This window comes from Acanthochromis polyacanthus, chromosome 8, assembly GCF_021347895.1.
Source record: "Acanthochromis polyacanthus isolate Apoly-LR-REF ecotype Palm Island chromosome 8, KAUST_Apoly_ChrSc, whole genome shotgun sequence".
In the NCBI taxonomy this organism is placed as follows: domain Eukaryota; kingdom Metazoa; phylum Chordata; class Actinopteri; family Pomacentridae; genus Acanthochromis; species Acanthochromis polyacanthus.
The window spans coordinates 23,214,780-23,241,577 of record NC_067120.1 but is presented as its reverse complement, the minus strand read 5'-3'; the positions used below and the strand labels follow the sequence as shown (position 1 = coordinate 23,241,577).

Below are 26,798 nucleotides of genomic sequence, written 5' to 3'. Positions count from 1 at the left end.
GGTTCCGCCCAAATGGACCTGTTCCAGCAGGTTTCCGGAGATCACAGCTGAATGCCGCTTGATTTAAAAATGATGGTTCTCAGGCCTTAGCCAAGAAAAACGGGTGTCGATGAAAAACTGCTCAGATTAAGAAAAATAAATGCTGGTTCTGAATCTGTTCTTCAGATTAAAACGCATAAAGTCGGCTTAAAATTGAGCAAAATGTCTAAATTAAGTTACAAAAAAATGAAAGGATTAATAGCTAACAAACTTTGGAACTTCGAACTTTAGGAGATAGAAAAAAACACGCTTTAGAAGGAAATAGTGGGAAACCCTGACATGGGTCCCAGAGACGGAAGGAGAGGGTAAGAGAAGAGAGAGCTGATGTGGGCTCAGTCGAATTTAAGACCCCTGGGGGCCGGCATAGGGCGGAGAGAGGAACTTTTTGGCGCGAATCTCTGGTGGAATTTGACTCTTCCTTTGTTCTCAAAGAGGAGAGATGGAGAGAGATGGAAAACTACTCCAGAAGGAATTAAAACATTGGGATATTAAACGATTAAAATGCGATCTGTCTATTCCTTCACCAGATTCAGTTGTGAAAGGGAAACGTGTGTAAAATTATGTGAATTATTCCATTCTTAACTATATGTTTATGTTTATGACATTAAAAATATATATCACAGTGAAAATATAACAAGAAGTCAGACATTTGGTAATAAGTAAATACAATGGTCATCATTCAACCAAAATAGGAAGTCGGAGAAAGAAGAAATCAGATTAACATCACAAATTAATAAATCAGCTTCCGTAAGGCATAGAAGTGTGAATTTTGAATAGGTTAACGATGAAGCACTGTCAGAACTTTTGGTAAAGCTGAAAAACAAAATACATATCAGAAATATCAATTTTGACCAGTGTCCTTTATATCGGTTAAAGAGAGAGTGTCTGTCTCTGTTCTTCATGTGCTCTTCTGCAGCAGGGTCATAAATTTTATGACTTTGGAGCCAGGCAGCGATGTCTCTGAGAGTGCATTCCCGAGAGGGGAGGGGGGATTTGGTTAGAGCAAAAATAAGGTGTTTGTCCAACAAAACATTTAAGCATAAAGTGATAGTTATTGTCTCTCAACAGAAAAGGTTCCTCCAGGTGTAGGGATCTCCATCCCTGTGGATGAAACGTACACAGAAATACACTGTCCCAATCCTCCTGTAGAGAGAGAAAGAGTGCTGGAGAGCTTATCTGAGTTTCGTCAGCTCAGGAATTCCAGAGGCCTTCGCAGTATTCCTACACTGGCCTTGTTTCAACATTACATATTGAGAATTCAACATACACTGTAAAACATCATCTGGTATCAAACCAATGCCTGATTGTCTACTTTCAGTGGGATGAATCATTTTTGGAGAGATAAAAATCTCAAGACAAAGCAAGTCACTTATGTTGTGTTTCATGGATAATGTTTGTATCCTCAAAACAGTTTATTTATTTATTTATTTATTTTACAATATTCTTATCTTTCTGAGCAAATATTATTGCTTTTATTTCTTTACTTATTTATCGCAGAAGATTATATGTAACTGAGCACATCATCAGCGCGAACTGAACTTGTTTTCTAAATAAAACAATGATTAGTGGAAGAACATAGGCTGTTTGGCATTTTTGAGGGTAAATTTTTATTTGCGAGTCGAGGTAGTCAGAAAAATTCATTATTTTCAATTTGTAAAAAAACTCTTTGGGCATCTGGGAACAACACAAAATATTTTATAAATACAAAAAAACTAACTAAACTAAAAAGTGCTACACTGGGCCAAGCTAATGAGCAAAGTAATACAAAATCAGGTGATCCTCAAGAATAAGGCCAGATGAAAACATAATGACTGTCCCACTTCTTATCAGTGGAAGGCCTTAGTGTTGGTCTTCATCCAGGGTGTCACCCAGATGAATAATCTGAGTCGAAACACATTGCTTTATCCATCCACCAATAAAAACTCTGTTACGATCCAACCACTAGGGGTTGGCTGGATGCAACAAAAATACCAGGTGTTATTGGTTTAGGTTAAGGGATTTATTGCTTAGTAGCAAAGGAACGTAAAAGTGACAATAAAACATAAGACTGGTGGGTGTTGCTAAAACAAAGAACGGAATAAAACATAACGAGGGCTAACAGAGTTTGTAACTAAGCTAACAAAGAAAACAACTAAACTCCCTAGCCAAACCGAACTACAGAAGCAACACCCATCACCAGGAATAAAAACTAATACAAAAGGTGTACAAACGAACGAAACAAAACTGGTGCCTCACACTCATTGATTTCACAGTTCACAAAGACTAAACACAGAGTGGCTTCTTCACTAAAGTGGCAGGCTGCTGAATGGGAGCCCCAGTCGCTGCCCCACCGTAGGCTCCACACCAAGGTAGCAGTCGCCAACAGAAACCCAAAGTGTCAGCAGAACCCACCAGGAGTATCTACCAACCGAAGTGTCTGCGGTACCCGCCAACCCACCACACATACCTGCAGACCGAAACACAAACAAAGTTCCACACACAAAGAGGCACCAGGGTGGACTGGTCAAAGTACCAGCCACCAAGACTAATGGCATTGGTGGCAGCTACAGTGCCTTGTGAAAGTATTCGGCCCCCTTGAATTTTTCAACCTTTCGCCACATTTCAGGCTTCAAACATAAAGATAGAAAATTTTAATTTTTTGTCAAGAATCAACAACAATTGGAACACAATCGTGAAGTGGAATGAAATTTATTGGATATTTTATACTTTTTTAACAAATAAAAAACTGAAAAGTGGGGCGTGCAATATTATTCGGCCCCTTTACTTTCAGTGCAGCAAACTGACTCCAGAAGTTCAGTGAGGATCTCTGAATGATCCAATGTTGTCCTAAATGACTGATGATGATAAATAGAATCCACCTGTGTGTAATCAAGTCTCCGTATAAATGCACCTGCTCTGTGATAGTCTCAGGGTTCTGTTTAAAGTGCAGAGAGCATCATGAAGACCAAGGAACACACCAGGCAGGTCCCAAATACTGTTGTGGAGAAGTTTAAAGCCGGATTTGGATACAAAAAGATTTCCCAAGCTTTAAACATCTCAAGGAGCACTGTGCAAGCAATCATATTGAAATGGAAGGAGTATCAGACCACTGCAAATCTATCAAGACCCGGCCGTCCCTCTAAACTTTCACCTCCAACAAGAAGACTGATCAGAGATGCAGCCAAGAGGCCCATGATCACTCTGGATGAACTGCAGAGATCTACAGCTGAGGTGGGAGAGTCTGTCCATAGGACAACAATCAGTCGTACACTGTACAAATCTGGCCTTTATGGAAGAGTGGCAAGAAGAAAGCCATTTCTCAAAGATATCCATAAAAAGTCTTGTTTGAAGTTTGCCACAAGCCACCTGGGAGACACACCAAACATGTGGAAGAAGGTGCTCTGGTCAGATGAAACCAAAATCCAACTTCTTGGCCACAATGCAAAATGATATGTTTGGCGTAAAAGCAACACAGCTCATCACCCTGAACACACCATCCCCACTGTCAAACATGGTGGTGGCAGCCTCATGGTTTGGGCCTGCTTTTCTTCAGCAGGGACAGGGAAGATGGTTAAAATTGGGGGCGTGCAATATTATTCAGCCCCTTTGCATTAATACTTTGTAGCGTCACCTTTTGCTGCAATTACAGCTGCAAGTCGCTTGGGGTATGTCTCTATCAGTTTTGCACATCGAGAGACTGAAATTCTTGCCCATTCTTTCTTGCAAAACAGCTGGAGCTCAGTGAGGTTGGATGGAGAGCGTTTGTGAACAGCAGTCTTCAGCTCTGCCCACAGATTCTCGATTGGATTCAGGTCTGGACTTTGACTTGGCCATTCTAACACCTGGATACGTTTATTTGTGAACCATTCCATTGTAGATTTGGCTTTATGTTTTGGATCATTTTCCTGTTGGAAGATAAATCTCCATCCCAGTCTCAGGTCTTTTGCAGACTCCAACAGGTTTTCTTCCAGAATGGTCCTGTATTTGGCTCCATTCATCTTCCCATCAATTTTAACCATCTTCCCTGTCCCTGCTGAAGAAAAGCAGGCCCAAACCATGAGGCTGCCACCACCATGTTTGACAGTGGGGATGGTGTGTTCAGGGTGATGAGCTGTGTTGCTTTTACGCCAAACATATCGTTTTGCATTGTGGCCAAAAAGTTGGATTTTGGTTTCATCTGACCAGAGCACCTTCTTCCACATGTTTGGTGTGTCTCCCAGGTGACTTGTGACAAACTTCAAACAAGACTTTTTATGGATATCTTTGAGAAATGGCTTTCTTCTTGCCACTCTTCCATAAAGGCCAGATTTGTACAGTGTACGACTGATTGTTGTCCTATGGACAGACTCTCCCACCTCAGCTGTAGATCTCTGCAGTTCATCCAGAGTGATCATGGGCCTCTTGGCTGCATCTCTGATCAGTCTTCTTGTTGGAGGTGAAAGTTTAGAGGGACGGCCGGGTCTTGATAGATTTGCAGTGGTCTGATATTCCTTCCATTTCAATATGATTGCTTGCACAGTGCTCCTTGAGATGTTTAAAGCTTGGGAAATCTTTTTGTATCCAAATCCGGCTTTAAACTTCTCCACAACAGTATTTGGGACCTGTCTGGTGTGTTCCTTGGTCTTCATGATGCTCTCTGCACTTTAAACAGAACCCTGAGACTATCACAGAGCAGGTGCATTTATACGGAGACTTGATTACACACAGGTGGATTCTATTTATCATCATCAGTCATTTAGGACAACATTGGATCATTCAGAGATCCTCACTGAACTTCTGGAGTCAGTTTGCTGCACTGAAAGTAAAGGGGCCGAATAATATTGCACGCCCCACTTTTCAGTTTTTTATTTGTTAAAAAAGTATAAAATATCCAATAAATTTCATTCCACTTCACGATTGTGTTCCAATTGTTGTTGATTCTTGACAAAAAATTAAAATTTTCTATCTTTATGTTTGAAGCCTGAAATGTGGCGAAAGGTTGAAAAGTTCAAGGGGGCCGAATACTTTCACAAGGCACTGTATATGGGTTGCAGGTGTGGTGCCTGGCTGCCTCTGATTGGTCCAAGGAGGAGGAGCTGGAGGGTGGCCCAGTCCGGAAGGTTGAAGGGCGGGGAGACTCTGCAATAACCCAGCTGAACCCACACATAAATTGCTCCCACACAAAGGCCCTACAGGACACCACCTCAAAACAAACGGCCCACCAATACTGGTGGCTGTAACACTATCATTTTAATCAAAGTGCCTCAAATACTTACTGGATAGAAGACCAGTACTGTGTGCTTCCATTAATAAGAAGTGGGACTTTTTAAAAAAAGATTCTTTACAAAATATTCTATTTTACTCTAAGTATACACATTTCTGATTTCAAGCAATTCCAGCTGGGTAAGCTGAAATTATTATTTTTTTTAAACTAGTCATACAGAAAAAAAATCTTGGAATTAAGCTAGTGTAGCTTCAAACACTCACACACATTTCAAAATGTGCTGAAAACATTTTTTTTTCCCATTGTTTCTTGTCAGCTCACATTCTGCTGTGATTTTTAGGAGTGGGCTGGGGATGGAGTGTGGAGGGGAAGTCTTCCCTGTCTGATTTGATGGTACATGAACAGTGTACTCCTGTCAGGTGTAGTGTGTGTTGGTCTGGACTCGAGCGTAGAACCGTGCTACCGAGGCAGAATAGGGTATGAACAGGTTTATTGGAGGAGGGGAGGAGTGAGTATGGTCAAGGGTGAAGGTCCAGGAACGCAGCGGCGGCGGATGAAGGGTTCCGGCTGCGGAGGTGGAGGGAAGCCGGGGATCGGCAGCCGTGGGGGGCTCCGGAGGGGAGCAGAGTGCGGCGGCAGATGTTATGCGGATCCCTGGCGGCTGGTGCTTCCAGGAGGTCCATGGTGGGGGGAATTGTGGAGGTCTGGCGGGGTCCGAGAGTCACCAGGAGGCAGGAAGATGGGAAACCAGGGAAGGGGTCCAGAACGGCAGGGTCCGAAGGATTCAGAGCAAGAGCAGACAGGTCTCAGCAGAAACGGGAGCCTGGACACCTGGTCCTAGGCAGGCAGAGGAGAACAACATTAATAACATCGAAAAACACACAGCAGAATCTATGTTAACAAGACGATGACTGACTGAGAAGTCTAGTGCAACAATCTGGTGGAGAATAGATGACTGAACCGGTCTTTTATGGCAGCAGCGGTGATTAGTGGAATGCTTCTTAGCTGTCCAGGCTCCAGTGCAGCAGCTGATTGTCTGAGTAGGCACAGCTGTGACGGCCGAGCTCCACACTGAGCTCTGCTGGGGAGGAAACACAGAGAGGGAGAGAAAGAGAGTAGGAGGGAGAAAAAGGAGGGAGAAGAAGAAGAAGGGAGAGGATTTTGGGATGCCAGGTGGGTGAGGGTGAGGTGAGGAGGGAGCCCTGACATGTAGACTTCCTGTGATGACTGAACAGCACTGACTGATCAGTTGAGCAGTCAATGAGGAGTTTTTTTTTTTTTGTTTGGTTTTTTTAACATCTAGCTTTTGTTGAGTCAAACACACGTGCTCTGCATAACATCTTTCCTGCTTTGCATTCATGCAGTTGCATACCTTGTCTGTGTGGGGGCTGACACAGTCACAACTCTCTGTAGGTGTCAATCAGACACGTTTATCGAATCTTGCCTTGGTTTTGATGAAAATGTGAGAGATCAACTGTGGTGTGATCTGCTTCTGAATACACAAATTAGTCGTTTTCATTAATGCACAAGACATTTTAGCCAATATTGGCAGCAGTCTAGAGCATTGTTGGATGTGCTTTGTGTGTTTTGAAGTGAAGGATGGTGAGGATCCATGCTAATGAAATGCTGACTCCAAAAATAGAGGTGCAACAGAATCACAAAAATATCCAACTGAAGTCAAAAATTTTTACCCGTGAGCTAAATACCTGAGTCAGAAGCCCTTTAAAATAATTAATGTAAGACAGCCCTGCAGATTTTGAGAGCATGACTCAGAAATCCAGCGAAGCCTAAAAAAGTAATAAAAAAACCCTCTTGTTCATAGAGTAAACAAGATCATGTGTTCGTAGCTATTCATCAGTATTTCTTGTCCATCATCAAAATATGCCACACAAATTATAAACTGCTAAACACATGATCCATTATGTGAGGTTTGCTAACAACCAGTAGTCCACACAGTGCCTTTGCCAAGTCCTGTTCATAATCGAGGAATCATGTGATGCGTGACATATTTTAACCATATCAAATGTAAACAAATTTGTAGTTTAAACATGACCTCCTTGTATATGTCATGTAATTTTCTTCGTTGGCTGTATGGATACTATAATCACCTCCTATAGTTGAGAGTGCCGAGATGGGATCAAAGCAAAAGTGAAAAAAAAAAAACAACAACTAATAAATAGACTTTGCTGGAAGGTTTTTCTTCCCTTGAGCTATTGTTCGACTGTCTTGGAGAGGCCTGCAAATGATGAAAGCATTCTTGTGCACAACTTTTTACTCACACATAATCCCTGTACAAATGTCAAAAGAATAACATCCAAGGCAAATGGTATACTTACGCATAAAGGCTCAAATTTCTACACAACTCTAGTGCACTTTAATCAATGCTGGAAAAGAATCATAGCTTCTTCCTGAAATGTAAGACGATGACATAATTGGAAACATTTCAAGTTTAGAAGAGTTACAAAGTCCGTGTTAGGTGGTTGGATTGTAAGTCCTCAGCAGGACTTACACCTAATAGATTGGGCTTTATGTCCTGGATGGGATCATTATTCTTAAGACTAAAATAAGTTTTGTTCTACCTTGGTAACATGTTTATATGGTATTTTGTTACATGCTACAAGATACATGATTAGTGAAATTAGTGTGTCATGGCTGAGCATTTCCACCTTAAAACTGCAGTGTACCCATGACAGTCTAGAAGACATCAATTCACAAGTCAGGGTTTCATATATACCAAACCTAAAGAACTGTTTCTGTCACCCAGCAGCATAGGACTTTCCTTATAATTACTCTCAGAATTGGTGTCCAGTTTAAACATTAATCGCTGAATTACTCCAAAATCATAAATTGCCATTGCATAGAGGAGAATAGTTTCACTATGTTTCAGCAGTCATAGGTAAGCAGGCAGAGCTGCAGTGGGTTGAGAAGGAGGTGGAGAGTTCATACAGAACTGCACATTTTAGAGGAAAAGAAACCAGTTTTTAGGAGTTAAATCAATAACTTAGTGTCTACTTTCATTTTCACTTACTGTGTGGTTATGTTTAGGCACCAAAACTATATCATATTAACCCTCTCACTAGATGTTTAAAGATTCTCCTCTTTCTGGGATGAGTTCCACCCCATCTAATGTGTAACTGGGAGGATTAAAAAGAGTGGCCGTTGGAAAGCAATAAAATAGATGGCAGAGGTATGGTATATTGATTAAAAATGTCTTTGTGATACAATATGTTTCCCTCAAAAAGTAAATGAGAATGCACTTTTGTTGTGTAGCGATGTAATTGTTAAGAGACAAAGCCGCAAATTTAAAACAGGTGTGAAACAGTACAGCAATAACATTTATTTAAAATACCATTCCAGTTAAGATTCAGTATCAGACGCAGTTGTGGAATCATTATCATTGTCATGCCTGAACTACTTACTGTGAGAAAATTAAATATGTTACTCATTCTCTTCAGTGTTCATAATATGCAGTGAATAGAATCTCTTCTGGGCCAAAGTAGTTGTTTCAAAAGAGTTTTACAAAGGTGGTTGAGCATAAATGTACCAACACTTTCTTCTGTCTTATAATAATTTCTAGGCTTTGTTCGGCATGTGTGGTGGCTGGCTGGTCTGCTTCTTACTGACCATCTTTGATGTCCTGCCTTCAAAGTCAGACCAGTATGGCTTCTCTGCCAGGACGGACATCAGCCTGGATGCTATGAAAAACTCCCCATGGTTTCATGTTCCTTACCCAGGTAAGTGGACTATTTTTATACACCTACAAAAACATCCCCAACCTCATTTGTGTAGCCAAAATTAACAATCTTGAGCTCTATACATAAGTGGCACTTGAGATTTTTGAAATTTTTAAAAACACTATGTCTTTGTGTCTTTATCAACAGGCCAGAGTTGCATTTGAATATCTACAATAAAGTAATGACATTCTGCCTAACCCAAAGTGGAAATTCAAGAGTAATACCAGCCTTTTAACAAAGAGGCAGCTGTCTATTTTCTACTGCAGGAACTGAATCGTTGTGCCTGTTCTGACTACAAGAACAAGAAGCACCTCTGTAGAACCTCTTTCGGGGCTATTTTTATGAGAGAAAAAAGTACCTGCACCAGAGGAGCTACTAATTGGTTAAACTCAAACAAGACAAACGCTAACTAGTTTAAATCAGAAAAGATAGAAATTTTTCTCCTGTTTCAATGTCCTTGTTGAGTAGCAGGCATCTCCTCTTCACATTGTCATTTACAATGAGTTAACATAACAAAGATCCATTGTGCTATATCCTATGTCCTCATCAAACAGGAGTTATGTTCAATAATTGTTATTTGTACACTACCATTCAAAAGTTTGGGGTCATTAAAAAATGTCCTTATTTTTGAAAGAAAAGCAATTTTTGTCAGTGAAGATGACAGTAAATCAATCAGAAGTACAGTCTAGACATTGTTATTTTGGTAAATGACTATGCATACAGAACACATTTTACAATAACCATTAGACAAGTAAGCTGTCTAATGTCCTACAATGGTTCTATCACTAAAGAACAATCTTTTGGCTACTGCTGCTTTACAAATATTTCCTAACTGGTTTGACTCTGCTGAGTAAAATGGTACAGTTCACTTGACATGTCACCCATCACTGACAAACATCCAAAGAAAAGGAAAACTGAAGTCATGCGAAGCTGCATATTTTACATCAGCTTCTTAGTGATGTGTTACATTGTTTATGCATGAAAAATGACCAGCCACTACTATGACTGCTTAAAGCTTATCAGCTGAAAGCTAAAACATTAATGAATGATCTATAAAATCACAGATTTTTCTAGTCGCATCAAAACAACAGAGCTCTTGTGAACAGTCATTTGGCTATGGCTCGCTGCTCGCAGGATTTGGCATGTAAAACATATGATTCATTCATACACATGTGGTAGTAGAAAAAAATCAGAAACCTTTGGGGCTTTCATTTTTTAGAACCAACCGCAATTAACATTTTTGACGTTAGTGATATATATAAATATTTCTCAGTGCTGCTATATTTCTGTTTTTTTCACTATATTGAACACATATCTCTCAAAAATATGAATTTGTGGACTTTGGAAAAAGTCCCTTATAGGGTCAGTCTGATCTCGGCTTTCTTATGGATGAAAGTGAATGGCAAAGTCAATTTTATGACTCTGATTAATTACACTTGCTACTAGCTGTTTGCAACTTGAACTTGAACACTTTCATCCACTGTAGGAGAAGAAAAAAACTGACAAACACAACAGTTTTATATGATAGCAAGCATGACACATCCACTGTAAATATTTTTAAAATTATGCATGTGTTTTTGGCAGGATCTAGTTACTAAATGTGCTTAAGGTTAGATTAGCATACCTGCAATGTGTTGTTCCTGCACTGCCATGCATTAGGAGGAATAATACTGAAGAAAAACATATTTATGTGGCTATGAAATAACACTCAACACATCAAATCACATCATATTAGATCACATTACTTTGGTATTATCATAATGACACAGGGGCTGCATGTTCTCCCTGTGCATGCGTGGGTTTTCTCCGGGCACTCCGGCTTCCTCCCACAGTCCAAAAATATGCTGAGGTTAAGTGATTACTCTAAATTGCCCGTAGATGTGAATGTGAGTGATTGTTTGTCTGTATATGTCGCCCTGCGACAGACTGGCGACCTGTCCAGGATGTCCCCTGCCTTCGCCCGAGTCAGCTGGGATAGGCTCCAGCACCCCCCGCGACCCTAGTGAGGATAAAGTGGTGTATAGAGAATGGATGGATAATGACACAGATTCATATCAAATCTAGGGGGAGAAACGAGCTGAAATTTCTTTCCAACCTAGCATGAATAGATGACCATATGCTTGTATGTAAGAATGTATAAACATTTGCATGTGCACAAGGTTTACATTTGACCATGTCTTACTGTAACTACAATTGGGGTAGTCATCGTGAGAACTTCTTCATGACTGTCATGTTGTTTTTCTCAGAGTCAGTGGTCCAGTTGTAGCCCAATTTTACCATGAGAGTGTGCAGAATGTTAAAATACTTAGAATACTAATATTAGGGTTCTTGTGTAAATGGTGACTGGTTTCTATCATTGAGCTAAACCACACATCAAAGACATCTACAGAGAACATGATCTGACACAAGCTTCCTGCCTTTGTAACCGGGGTTCATTTGAGGTAGAGACATTGCAGAGAATTTAAAACAGGCTTTGAGCCAACCATGTCCACAGGGCTAAATAGTTTAATATGCTGATTACATTTTAATTCATTAGCAGTGAACTTTAAAAGATGCTTGGGCTCATTTACTGGCAAAACAGCTCCTGTATAACTGCACTATGAAAAATGCAAACATTCTTTTTTACATCAGCAAACCTAATAAAATGTATAATACCTGTACTGCTGTGTTAAACAAGCATAAAACACATAGCATCAGAAAAACTGTCTTAATTGCAACAGTAACAGAGATCTAGAATCTCGTATTCTCCCATTGACTTGTTAGTGTGAGGAAATCACAGATAATTTCTCCTCTGTAGTGCCTGTTAAGATGAATTTGTTTTATTATTAGAATCTTTTAAAATAGTAGATATTAAAACCTTTGCATGTTTAGATCTGTCCAGATGTCTCCTAACAACCTGAGTAGGGTCTACATGGTGTGTGTGTGTGTGTGTGTGTGTGTGTGTGTGTGTGTGTGTGCGTGCGTGCGTGCGTGCGTGCGTGCGTGCGTGCGTGCGTGCGTGCGTGCGTGCGTGCATGTGTGTGTGTGTGTGTGTGTGTGCGCGTGTGTGTGTGTACACAACTCCTTGTCCATAAATTTCTGAGCAGTTTAAAAGAAGGGTTAGATAAAAGAAAGAAAACAAATCCCTTTATTTTAATGAAAGAACCCTCTAGGTCATTTCACTCCACCTTGTCGAAGCTTGCTAACCCCTTAGTCAAAACAAAATAAACCTTTCAGATAAATTTTGTCAATGTGCTGAAGTATGTTTACTCTGTGTCCGCAGGTCAGTGGGGCTTACCCACAGTGAGTTTGTCTTCAGTGTTGGGTATGATGGCGGGCGTCTTGGCATCTACCATGGAATCCATCGGTGACTACTATGCATGTGCTCGTTTGTCTGGTGCTCCTCCACCACCCACTCATGCCATCAACAGAGGCATCGCCGTGGAGGGCATTGGCTGCATCCTGGCTGCACTGTGGGGAACTGGAAATGGCACCACTTCCTACAGCCAAAACATTGCTGCACTTGGCATTACCAAGGTATACACCTAAGTTATCTCTAGTTAGGTTGTAAGGGTTCTTTAGGGTTGAATTACTTAAACTTTGTGCCACTGGGCTTCTGGCAAAGCCACAAGCCTGGTACATCATCACTTAATTACGGCTTACATGGTAATAATAATAAACTTTATTTGTATAGCACCTTTTAAAAACTAAGGTTTACAAAGTGCTTTGACACAGACAGGAACATAAAAGCATCACAGCACAAGAGAGACAGCAAAGAACAAGATAATAGATAGACATACACAAAACACAAAATGAAATTGAGATAGTCCCTGTCATTGGAACCCAGACAATACAAGAACCCTGCTACATAAAAGAGACCATGAGGACCAGAGTAAAAGCTAAAAACAACAAACCTGAAAAATACATATTAAAAATAATAGAACAGAGATTATAAAAAGAGACAAAACAATAACACAATAAGCTATAAAATAGATTTAAAAGATTAAGAGTGTAGAGTGAGGTGAAGTAAAGATAAACAATCAGAATTAAAAACAAATCAGACACGAAAACACTAATCAGTTAGCAGGGCATAGAAGAATTCAATAAAAACAAAGGAACTAAAATAAAACGAGTAGTACTAACAACAAAAAGGCTAAAACACTAAAACACAACTACAAGTATACTGTATACAGAGATGGATAAATCTCCAAGATGTCACCCATGTTTTCCTAAACAGTAGGTTTGAAGCTCAGTTTGGTGATGCAATTGGTTGCCGACTTCGCAGTCCCTGACTCGTCCTAAATCTGAACTCCAAAAATAGCAGAGGTGGAGAATGAGTGAAGCTGATGTGGGTCATGCAAATATCTGGTCATGGACTATCCTATGACACCACCCACCTGTCACACAAATCAGCCACACACCTAATTAGGCAAAACTTAGAGCCCCGATCAGTTTTAAGAGGTGAGTTATGAAGAAATTAGCCCTTTGTACAGTGATCATGAATGGGAAATTAGCTATTGTTTTTTGCAGTAAAATTGGGTACTTGGAGGTCTGTGGGGATTGAATCACTTAAGGAGTCAGCCTCAAGTATTTGAGGAACTGCAGTTTTTGGCACTTCCCTGTTGGCTTTAGTTTTCAGCCTTGAAAGTTGTTGCTTTATCGCAATCAGGAGTTCAGCACCTACATCTTCTCTGTCTAAAACCTTCACCTTAATGCGGAGGTCATTGTGCTTTGACCACATCAGCCTGTCTGGTGAACTTTCCAACTATAAACAGATGCCATATACCAACAGAGGCTCTGATGCACTCAATGACTGCTATGATACAATAAAAAACATTTACCATTTGTTCTAGAGGGACACACTAGGAAAGCTTGACCCATCTGAAAACAGACAGAATTGAAATCTTCCTATTCTAACATCTGAATCCAGTCAGTGCAGAACTACAAAAGTCACTGAAACTCGGAGAGCCTGTTTCAAGTGCTCTGACAGGAACGTATTCTGCAGGTCAGATACACTTTTGCATGAACAGAAGCAGTGAAACACCACAGCAATAATAAACTGCATGAACACAGACATTTAACCCATAAACAGGGAAAATAACTCCCTTCTGCCATTTTATGTTCAGAGGGTGATGAGGCCTCTGTTCAGGAAAGCATCTGTCAAATCTAGCCTTAGAAACCTGGGGGTTGTATTTGACCATGCCATGTCCTTTGAGGCGCACAGTAAGCAGCTTGTGAGAAATTGTTGTCATCACTTAAGAAACATCTCAAAAATTCGAAAAATGCTGTCAAAGAAGGATTTGGAAATGGTTATCCATGTGTTTATATCTTCACAGTTGGACTATTGTAACTCTGTTTTTTTCTCGTTTAAATCAGACCTATCTTGAAAAGTTACAACTAGTCCAAAATTCGGCTGCCAGACTGTTGACTGGAACTTCCAAAATGTCCCATATCACTCCTGTGTTATCAGCCTTACATTGGCTCCCTGTCAAATTCAGGATTGATTTTAAGATTTTAGTTGTCACCTTCAGGGCTTTGCATGGTCAAGCTCCACATTATATCCTGGAGATGTTGACTCCTTACTCTCCTGGTCGTGTTCTTCGTTCCTCAGGTCAGAACCTGCTTGTAATCCCTCGTGTAAACTTCAGAACTCGAGGACAGAGATTTTTTCAGTTTGTGGCCCCCATGTTGTGGAATGCTTTGCCTTTGTCTCTGCGTTTTGCAGAATCTGTGGACTCTTTTAAAAGTGGACTGAAGACACTGTAGTTTAGAAGAGCATTTGGTTGACATTTTTCTGATTTTGTTTTATATATGTATTTTATTGTTTTATATATGTATTTAAAATTGTTTTCTAGTATTTTATTGTAAAGCACTTTGTGATTTTTATCTGTGAAAAGTGCTTAAGAAATAAACTTTACTTACTTACTTACTACTTACTTACTAAAGTAGCAGTGGAGGCCGAAACCAGCTGTGACGCCAGAGCGTGAGTTTTTGGCAACACAGCTCCCACATACAGCCATTAAAACTCGAACTGTAAAGTTTATGGTACCTCACACTTCCGGGATCTGGGTAGACTTTGCGCCGAAATGAGGACCGAGACTGTTTTTGTCTTTATTCCGCCAAATAATTATTTGCCTGGTGACAGAGATCTCACGTATGAATAAAAAACATCCAAAACAACATGTATGTTAAAGATTAAAAAAAGTTCCATAAAAAGTTGGGAGAGCATCTGGCGGTCTGAGCAAAACGCTGGCGCATGCGTGAAGCAAACAGTTGTCCACATATTAAGGACACATTAGCATTTATTTAGAATCATGTTTCTGCCAGTTTGATAAATGTAGATGTAGTATTTTCTCTCCTTTTAGCCATTGTTTGGCCTCCCACTACTCGGATTGTATTCAGAAATGTCACTCAAATATATCTCAGATAGTGAAACTATCTGGTTTCTTAAGCTTTTACACATTTCATTTTCTTTGCCAGATGCTAACAGTTTGTGTCAGATTCAATAAACTAAGTATAAGTCTAATTTTGACTTTGATTCTTTGGTTGCCACCCGCAAACTGTTTACTTTTGGGGTTAATTGGCAGAGCAGAGGTTAACTGCTTTTTTGGCATGGCCCTTTAGAACATAGACTGTATATATAGTGGACGTAGCATCTGGCTCCAGAATTGAAGCCAACCCGGAAGTGTCAAAAACTTGTAGTATCACGCCGTCCGCTAGGGCTGGCTCCAAAAAGCTTTTTCTCCATAGACCCCAATTCATTTTTGGAAAAAATAAAATTTGATAGACTGATTTTCTACAGCTCAGGATTTTTTTCCCGTTAGTTTTCATGGTCAAAATGAGAGATCAGGTGGCCGATCTTAAAATAAATCAATACTGAATTTTAAATAAATCATTAAAGTTGGCGGAGCCAGGGGGCGTGGCTATACTTGATAGACAGCAGCAGAAGCCTCTGTGGTAAAATGTGGGCGGGATAAGAGAGTCCTCAGCCAATCCTGCCCCTAGTTGCTCTCCGGTCCAGTCTGTTTGATGACGCTTTTTACGTCACTGGCTCCAAAAAATCCAAAACGGTGACCAGGAAGGAGCAAAATCCGGGCTTCATTTTCTCGGCGTTGAAACCAACGGGTGACGTCACGGTTAGTTTACGCCTGCTTTAGAAGAAATCCCCACTGTTGTCTTTATTGCCAGAACATTATGATAAAAGCACAAGTGGATTTCGGTGTACTAATCCTTTGGCCTGGTAAGATGCAAGCAAGGATCACATCCTACCCAAAATTAAATGTGCTGTTCCATCATCAGTGCCACAGCTGGAACAAATTAAAAAATGCATACTTTTAAATTTAAAAAAGCAGGGTTTAGATTTATGGGGTTGGAGTAACCTCCCAGTAACATGTAATTCTTCTCTTTCGTGTAAACCATTAATTATACAGAACCATTCCACACTTAGAAAATGTTTGTCTAGTTAGTTCCAGACTTTTCCAACACTGCATTATCGTCACATGTGATGCACACAGTTACACATCACTCCATGCCAAATGGAAGTAAAGGACAATAGGCTAAAAGGCCTATGGAAAGCGCACGCAATGTTGATTGAGTGGGAATAGCTTTGCTGGCTAAGGGCCTCTTCTCTTGTAACAAATCAATCTGTGGCGATGATACTACTTATAATTCATCTATTATGGCCACGATCAAGGAATTTCCTGGTACAGGGTGTGAGATCAAGGGGCTGATTCAAGATTTTATTTTTTTTTTAGCCCAGATAGGAAGATCACAGCCTCACTAACAACATACATACACTGAATGCAGAACAGATCAGTAGCACAATTAACAGCTATCACTGTTTTTCTTCTCTCTCTGTCTTCGGTGAATATCGGTTAATGCAACATGTAATGCCATTTTGTCCTGAACACAGGGACAAAAACTTAAATCTCAAAATGTTATCCCAGTACCATAAAGGTCAAGTATAAGAACAAACTTACAATGTTTGTACAGTTGTGTATGTCTGAGGTGAAATCGTCTTTGCTCCTCAATGTTTTGGTGGACAGACATGCAGAATCTCCCAAACAGAAGCAGTAGCCCGGGTAAGCAGAGTCAGATATGATTTTGTTTGACCTTTTGATTATAGTCTTGTGATAAAATGGAAAGGGAAGCGTGTAATTAATTAATTAAATAACTGATTGTGTGCTGTAGTTGTTTGTGAGTCTCACTGTCTGACCAGACTAATCAGTTGAATGAAGGCCAGATAAAACTGGAGGAGGAGGAAGAGTCTGTGTTTCACTTTCAAATCCAACCTTTGCAGAGCTTTTGTGAAACAAAAATGAAACAGATAAAATTCTGTTTGCTTGAAGTGGAAAAAAAAATTCAGAACACCATTCCATTGTGATAAATTACTGCCTTTCAAAGAGACTCTCTTCACATTCTGGGAAAACGGGGAAAAAAAAGCTAAAAAGAAGAATAATTAATGATGACTGTGTAAATCTCTGGAAATCAGTATCCATAAAGATGCCTGCATGTTCTATGTTACAAAAAAAACAGCCATCATGTCTGAGAGATAGCTCCCACTAGGTTTGTGTGAACAAAGACATGTGGATAATAGTCTTGAAACCATATACTTTCCATAAAAACACCAGGCTATTTGACCTTCTAGAGCAATAAACAGGGCAGGAGAAGGCAGAGTGTTGGTGCTCTCTTCAAGTCTTACTAACCACCACTGCTGACCAGATCTTCTAGAACCTGCTCTGATTGAAACTTGATTAGATCACAGTTTTGCAGACCAAGCAGTAAGCCCACCACATAGCAAGTTTGATGCAAAGTATACAATGTGTGTTGCTGGAACTGCACGTCCTTATTTAGTGGCCTTACTAATATACAGCTTGACAGGTTTACATGTACAATGTATTCCTTCATTTGAGAATGTGTGGTGGTATTACTCCTCTAAATCGGTCAGGCAGTGACAATCCACTGTCTAAAGCAGTGGTACTTGTTTTATGGTTACTCAATGCTGCCGTGTTATACTAGAGCTTTATACAGTGCCTGTTTCCCATAGCTAGAATATATCATTAATGATCATAGATCATCTTAACGTCTTCTCAGAGAGTTTGCTTTAGTTGTTATAGCCATTGTTTGCATCCCTCTTTCTAATGCAAACCACTTACTGTATACAGAGATGGACAAATCTCCAAGATGTCACCCATGTTTTCCTAAACAGTAGGTTTGAAGCTCAGTTTGGTGATGCAATTGGTTGCCGACTTCGCAGTCCCTGACTCGTCCTAAATCTGAACTCCAAAAAATAGCAGAGGTGGAGAATGAGTGAAGCTGATGTGGGTCATGCAAATATCTGGTCATGGACTATCCTATGACACCACCCACCTGTCACACAAATCAGCCACACACCTAATTAGGCAAAACTTAGAGCCCCGATCAGTTTTAAGAGGTGAGTTATGAAGAAATTAGCCCTTTGTACAGTGATCATGAATGGGAAATTAGCTATTGTTTTTTGCAGTAAAATTGGGTACTTGGAGGTCTGTGGGGATTGAATCACTTAAGGAGTCAGCCTCAAGTATTTGAGGAACTGCAGTTTTTGGCACTTCCCTGTTGGCTTTAGTTTTCAGCCTTGAAAGTTGTTGCTTTATCGCAATCAGGAGTTCAGCACCTACATCTTCTCTGTCTAAAACCTTCACCTTAATGCGGAGGTCATTGTGCTTTGACCACATCAGCCTGTCTGGTGAACTTTCCAACTATAAACAGATGCCATATACCAACAGAGGCTCTGATGCACTCAATGACTGCTATGATACAATAAAAAACATTTACCATTTGTTCTAGAGGGACACACTAGGAAAGCTTGACCCATCTGAAAACAGACAGAATTGAAATCTTCCTATTCTAACATCTGAATCCAGTCAGTGCAGAACTACAAAAGTCACTGAAACTCGGAGAGCCTGTTTCAAGTGCTCTGGCAGGAACGTATTCTGCAGGTCAGATACACTTTTGCATGAACAGAAACAGTGAAACACCACAGCAATAATAAACTGCATGAACACAGACATTTAACCCATAAACAGGGAAAATAACTCCCTTCTGCCATTTTATGTTCAGAGGGTGATGAGGCCTCTGTTCAGGAAAGCGATAAAGAGGAAAACAGAAGGTCAAAACAGGATCAGTCCAGCTGTACTAAACTGCCTGTGTAGCTCAACTGGGTCCAGTGTTCCCTAACATGTCTAACATTTCTTTTCATAGGGGTATAATTTCATAGTATTTCAAAAGTGCGACTTTAAACCCTGTGCCAAAATCAAGCAAGATCTCCAGCCTCGACAACTTCAGATTAATTGTTGTTACATCTGTGGTCATCAAGTCATTTGAGTGAATCATCTCTCCTAACTGAAATCCAAGACCACCCCTCTGATGGACATATGCCATTTTGCATTTTGCGGCCAACAGGTCTGTTGGGGAAGCTATTAGCTAAGCTCTTAATCACATATTACCTTGGCTAGAGACATGCTGCAATCCATTCACTGACTTCAACCAATAAATCCAAAACATTCTTGCAATACACTGTGGAACATGAACACTGACTCCCATATGCAACTGAGTTTGGAGCTCACTGTGGAGAAAACAACAGTGTGAAAAAGAATGTCTATTTGTCTCGCTTTCCGTCCACTCACCTTGTCTCTTCTCCATGGCGGCTCTGCTAGAACAAATATACTGGCCGATATCATGAGCAGGTAGCCCAAGCAGTTATGTGGTGACTTAAACAATGTCTAGCTCATTACGCGAAAGACACACGAACTACTTACCCTTTTAATGTATAGCCTTATCCCCGAATCCTGCATATACATTATAGGACATCCATCACTCATGTAAATTTCTTGGCATTGACAAGGGTACTTTAAAAAGTTCTCTGCTGGAAAAAAAAGGGGGGAAATCCCATTTTGGGATATGGTTGTATAATATAAAGCCTTACATCAGTGTCAACAAAAAACTCAAATGTTTAAAGCAATCAAAGTTAAAGTTAAAAGGAGAGGAAAACTTCAAGCTGTCTGCTGTTGCTCCACGAGAATGAATCCATCCGTACGTCACAGGGGGTAGTAGCAGCCAAATGTCACTTTGAACTCCATGAATCTCAGTGACCAGATGGGCCAATGTCTGACTTATTTGTTTCTGAAACTGAAATCTCACCTGTGTGGTCACCATTTTCTGAGTGCTGATTGATGATGAGTATTGTTGAGAAGAATCTGGAGGCTCAAGATGTGACCCTCTTACACTAATCAGCCACAACATTATGACCACTGATAGGTGAAGTTTGATCACCTTGTTTTAATGCAATGTTCTGCTGGGAAACCTTGAGTCCTGACATTCATGTGGATGTTTGACATGTACCACCCACCTAAACACTGCAGGTCAAGCAACCCACCAACCCCCAGCCCTCCCATGGCAACAGCAGTCCTTGATGCCAATTGGCACCCTCAGCATGGCAATGCACCTCGACACATTGCAAAAACTGGTCAGGAGTGGACCGGGGAACACTGCAGAGCTAAGGTGTTCACTCAGGTTCCACACTCCCCAGATCCAAATCTTATTGAGCATCTTTGGGATGTGCCAGGCTAAGCCTGATCTAGCGAGGTCCCACTCTGCAGCCCATAGGACCGACAGAATTCACTGCCACCATCCAAGTGCCACAGGACATCCCCAGAGGTCCTGTATCTATGCCCCACTGGGTCAGAGGAGTTTAGCAGCTTAAAAGAGACCAACACAATATCAGGCAGGTTTTCAGTAATGTTACGCCTGACTCATGTACAACAAAGTTTGAACATCAATGGACCAAGTGCACTAAAGTCAAGAGACTATGTTGAAAAATAATGCAAGAACAGTCCTCCGTGACATTTTCTGGTGAGATAGATAACTTTTTCAGATACCCTCACACATCAGCAATAAACTCAAAGGAAATATTATCACTGACCACATTACCAAGAAAGAGCCTGTTTTTCTACAGACTGATTTACAAAAAAATCTAAGTAACGCAAAGTGTCACCATTTAATTTATAGAGCTGCTGTATCATTTAGAGGATAGCCACCTCGTTCACATTAATTTATTATAGCATCTTGGACAGCAACACATAGGAAAAACTGCAGCTCATATTCAACAGTACATCCAAGATTATTGGCGCCCTACTTTCATCAGTTGAAACATACCACAAATAAAAAGAAGAAATAAATCCATTTTTAAAAAATTGCGGATCCCAGTGCAAAAAAGGACTCAACACGTCTCTCTAACCCTGAATCATGTACTCTTGTAAATGTTGACGGTGAATTTGGTTTTATAGCAGCAGTTCTGTTAGTGTGTTATGTGTGTTATATGTTAGTTTGTTATGTGTGTTAGCAGTCTGTGCTAGTTGTAATGTCTAATATGATGTTGACATCTACCAGTCTTCTTAAAGACTGACATCTTAACTGAGCTTACCCATCATTCTGTAACAAGAAGCAAATACCACTGACCTTGGTTACGAGCTTATTGTAATGATTCTGGTTCGGACACGTTACAAGTATGTATTTGCATTTTAGTGTGTGTTTTACTGCAGTGATATGGCAAAAATATATTACACAGAGCCAACATGTGTCAGTATAATGTACTCAAGCCTGTCTAAAATACCAGCACAACTCCCACCTGAGACATAAAGCCTGGGCTGTTTCTAAATCTCGACCTGTCCAGGGTGTCCCCTGCCTTCACCTGAGTCAGCTGGGATAGGCTCCAGCACCCCCCGCGACCCTAGTGAGGATAAAGCGGTGTATAGAGAATGGATGGATGGATGTTTCTTAATCTTTTATGATTCCTGCAAACATTAACATTCTTTTTCTGAAACCACTTTCTCTGTTGTCACATGTCTACATGGAAACTAGAAATCCCAGCACATGTGATTTGTTGTGTCCTTATTAAAACTCCTTATTAAAACGTATTTACAGAGGTTCACACACTGTCTTGGTCAAAACAATGCTAGCATGGTGAAAATGATGGATTAATATATGTTTATTTAAATGTATACACTATAAAAATAATCCCTGTTGTTACTTTATATTAGGTTGGCAGCAGACTAGTGATCCAGACAACTGGAATCCTGATGATTATCCTGGGGATCTTTGGAAAGTTTGGAGCCGTTTTCATCACCATACCAGACCCTGTCATCGGAGGCATGTTCCTTGTTATGTTTGGAATGATAGCAGCAGTGGGGATATCCAACCTCCAGGTAAATAAATTTAATATTTCAACATATTTTATTTTATTCACTGGGACATTTTATCCAGAACGCCTGCTGTGTGAAGCAGGGCATATCAATCTCGTTGCAAAATCAAGACATTGAGAAACAGAACTAGACAGTAGAGTCTAGCTTGATCCAGGAGTGCTGCTCTGCTGCTGACCTGAGAGCTAAAATACAAGCAAAACAGAAGATGGGGATCCTATGGGGATCAATTAGTAAGCACTTCTTTTGGGTTGCATCGTTCATACATGAAATACATCTTTAAGAGATAAAAAATTATACAAACAATTAAAAAAAACAAAACAACAAAGCTGAGAAATAAATTAGAAATAACTATGGGGAAAGACAATAAATTATCCAAACTAACAAATTGGAGCTCATAAGAGTCATTTTAAGTTGTTTATATACTGTAACTTACAGTTGCATATCAAAGTAGTTTGAAGTTGTGTTACTACTTAGATTTGCTACTTGTCTTCTCATTAGCTTGTCAGTCACTTGCAGAGCATTTTGAATTGCACTAACCTGCATGAAAGGTGCTATTTAAACAATTGTTGATGGTTGCAAAATGCATCGAGCATAACGTGGCAGTTGTTGGCCCTCTAGAGGTGGGGTCCATATTGCATCTGTGCTTTCTAAGAGTTGTGGTACACTTCGAGTGTTAGCTGGGAAACAGTCCAAGAAACAGGCTAGCAAGTGAGCAAGGGTCAGCTGCAATCCTATTTCCTGCTACGAGATATTTCAATGTGATTAAAGCAGGAGTACCAGGTAAGGTCTTTGGCACTGTTGGCCATTCAACCACTCACAAAGATATTATTGACACGATTCACCTCATATTATAGTGTTTTGCTGGGGAAATATCATTGCTCTTTACAAAAAATTACAATCAAAGCACTGATCTTTCCTGTCCTCTTGCACAACACCAATCACAGAAGCATCTGTAAAGAGCCACAGCCCAGCTCTTACAGGGTATTTTTCTTCTAAAGGGTTTCTTCTGTCAGTCTTTGTAAACAGATGAAACATTACACTGTTTGCCCCTTTATATTCTAACAACTATTTTGTTTGCATTGAGTAACTACTGCTCCCATGAGTCTTTGTCATGGGTGTCAAAACTGCAGGGAAGCAACAGTAGAGTATGTAGTATATAGAAAATAACTGGTTGCAATGACAAGGTGCTCAGATGTCGCTTAGAATATGGACATAAAACTCCAATATTATGTTTCAGTTGTAATGAGAAAGCTCATGTAACAGATCCTAAGTCAGAAGTGGGACAAGTCTTTTCTTTAAGCACATTTATAGACTAAACTGACTCCAGTGTGGCCTGTGATAACCCATCGTGACTAACTGAATGTGAATCTTACACTAAAATAGAATTTGGGTCATTTTTTATTTCCAGCATATTTGTAATCACATTTTAGTCAGGTTCCAAAACAGAGATGGCGGCCAGCTAACAGAGAACAACAAAATAATGGCTTGCATCTGACAGTCAGTAAACCAATTTAAACAAATTTGCGTCACTTAATCTGTCCCTCTCTCCTTTCTCTCTCCAGTATGTTGATCTTAACTCTTCTCGTAACCTCCTCATCCTTGGCTTCTCTACCTTCAGTGGCCTTGTCTTACCTACCTGGTTTCACTCCAATCCCGGCATCATTGACACAGGTGATTTAAACACACATTTCTCATGAACACACTGACAACAAAACAACAATTTAGGGTTATATAAAAGAAGATTGACATGAATATTGATCATCTTCACTAAAATGCAGATTTTGTTTTGACAGTAATGGGCACAAGTGGGATAATTAGACGCCACATCACAGAACAGGATTAGCTGGTTGTTTGCTTATCCATGCTGCAATTTGACAACAAAAAAAGGCATTTTGATCAGATGACAGATGAAGGGATGGGGTGTAAAATCTGCCTCTGACCTTACACTCACTCACAGACCATGCATTTTTATTATTTATTCACAACACAATCTTAGTGGATTGGGTCAGATGGAAAAATCAGAAGTAAATGCCGCACAACAAAAGACTTGCATTTATTGTTTCTATAGATGCCAACACACAGTGCGAGCACATGTTAGTGTGGCACGGGTAATAACAAGAGAATGGGAAGAAGACCATAATGCCACTTGAAGGATCTCCTATGAACCAAACTTTGCATTGACATACACTACCATTCAAAGGTTTGAGGTCACCCAGGACATTTCTTGTTTTCCATTAAAACTCACACTTTTATTCATGTATGTGTACATGTTCACGCCTTTCAACATGATTAGAACACAACACAATGTGTTGTGTAACACAATGTAACATTAGAACACAGGAGTGATGCTTGCTGGAAATGGGCCTCTGTACCCCTATGTAGATATTCCATTAAAAATCAGTCGTTTCCAGCTAGAATAGTCATTTACAACATTAACAATTTCTAGACTGTATTTCTGATTGATTTACTGTTATCATCATTGAAAAAAATGCTTTTCTTTCAAAAATAAGGACATTTTTAAGTGACCCCAAATTTTTTGACTAGTAGTGTTATTAAGAGTCAAATAGGCAGCGACTGGATCTGTGAAGGAGAAAATGTCCTAACCAAATGAAAATTAGTAAAATGTTGCTCACCTTCAGGGCAACACAGCAAGCAAAGTGGTGCAATTCATGCCCCAGTGTTTTCATTCACATGGGGTGCCTATCCTCCAAACAATATGGCACCCTACTTCACTGAAAGAGAGGAAGTCATTTGGAAAGGAATAAAAAAAAAAATAACCCAGTTGGTTTGACAATCCAGACACAAATCAAGCAATAATCAGAAAGCCAAACATAACACAAAGCAGCAAAAGCAAAACACCACCAGGAGAACCTACAACAACATTCACCATGCTGCAAACCAAAAGGATGCATGCTGAGGACACTACTCAGCATCTGTGGTATGAGGCATTGACACAGCGTAGAGTTCCAGCTCACAATATTCTCAACCAACACATAGATTAAACCAGGCAGTCAGCCTGGTATGCAATGTGGAAGGTTGTCTTGTGCATGTTAGGCGATCACTTTAATAATGTACCTGCAATGCCTAACACTGCCAGCCACCACAGACGCTCTGGACAGCAGCCAGCAAAAAGGATGAGCATAGGTCATCAGGTGCCTTATATAATCTGACCCTGATTAGGGAATTGTTTGAAGGGAGGAGTCAAGTTAAGGGGTTGTGTTCACTAATGCTGCACATAATACTGCATGAGAGAAGCATATACTTGTGAGGATTCTGCACTGGTTTGTTACCAAACATCAAAGACTGTCACTGCTTTAGAAGGGCGGCAAGTTCTTCACATTCCCTCCCTGGGGTAGTGAATCGTAGCAACTGCATCGAGACTTCTTTGTCTGTTCCCACATCAGGTGTCTGGTGTGTTTAAGAATCCTTCACCACCTACTGTTTGATTTTATCTAGCAGCAGTGCAGAGTAGATTACAGACCCACACTGGAGCAGAGTCGATCAGACAAGCTGTCCAGGAAAAAAACAGCTTCTTATTTTTGTGCTGCTTTACTGTTGTTCACATAATTGTGACAGACGTGGTCCCGTGGTAGCAAGGCTATGTGTTCCCACTGCTCACAGATTACTCTTAATAGATGACAGCAGTTCTGCTGCCTAAGCTCCCAAGGCCAAGGTGTTCCCAAATCCCACATGCCCAGATGGCAAACACTGTACCTTTAGTCTTTAGCCTAGATTTTTTTAAGTGGTTTGAAGAACTTTTTTATTAGTCCTGTCTGACTTTGAAGTATGAATATGTTTCTGTCGTATGCAGTTATAGTTCTTGACAGAAAATGTCACTCAGTTTGTAGCTCAGTTAGTCAGGCCAGTGGGTCCAAATAGGTGCAAGGAGCAGTCTGACCTGTTGGGAGCACTGTTGGGGCTTTAACAATCTTGATCTTGATTCTCATCACATGGCTTTTTGTATGCTGTCACTGGAGGAATATGGTATTTTTCTTAAATTTGGTAATGTGAGTGAGAGGATAACTGTAAGGTCGGTTCAAATGAGCTTTACTTGATTATACGATGTATTGTATATTGTACATGTTGTTGGGGAAAACCAAAAAATACGTTAATGCTTGACAAACAACATCATGGACACATTTAATACATGAAAGAAGAAAAATGTATCATTACACTGGAGTTTTCTGTATTACTCTGGGATATTATTGATTACAGATATTACTAAGTAACGACTTACTGAGGTCACAAAATGTTTTTTTCATACATTTTGTGTGTTTGTAGGGATTTCAGTAATAGGGTAAGTACATCTGCTATGTGTGTTATGTGCATGTAAAATGGTTTCAAATGAAAGAACTAGAGTGCTTAGATGACAGAGGTCAAAATATTAACACATTTCGAAATGTTTAATCTGTTTTATGCTGGGTTTATTGGTACTTCTGGGTTGTTTGTGTGTACCAGTTTGGGCAAATAGCAATAGCTGTACGTAAAAAGTCAGCAGACTGTTTTCATCCCTGCCATTAGTGTCACTGCTGGTTGGTCAGGTAGGGAGAGCAAGATAGAGGGGAAAAAAAGAGTAAAAGATAAAAAAAAAAAAACAAAAAAAACAAATAAGATTAAATAATGAAA

General features: G+C 40.1%; 1 protein-coding gene across 1 annotated transcript in view; it reads left to right on the top strand.

Annotated features, from left to right (window-relative positions):
* The window catches only part of si:dkey-106n21.1 (solute carrier family 23 member 2), a 102,180-nt gene that overhangs the window by 63,523 nt on the left and 11,859 nt on the right, over positions 1-26,798 (top strand). The window contains exons 7-10 of the mRNA XM_051952637.1: positions 8,799-8,955; positions 12,218-12,471; positions 22,011-22,175; positions 23,735-23,843. Of these exons, the coding sequence (XP_051808597.1) occupies positions 8,799-8,955; positions 12,218-12,471; positions 22,011-22,175; positions 23,735-23,843 (685 nt within the window). The remainder of the gene's footprint in view (positions 1-8,798; positions 8,956-12,217; positions 12,472-22,010; positions 22,176-23,734; positions 23,844-26,798) is intronic.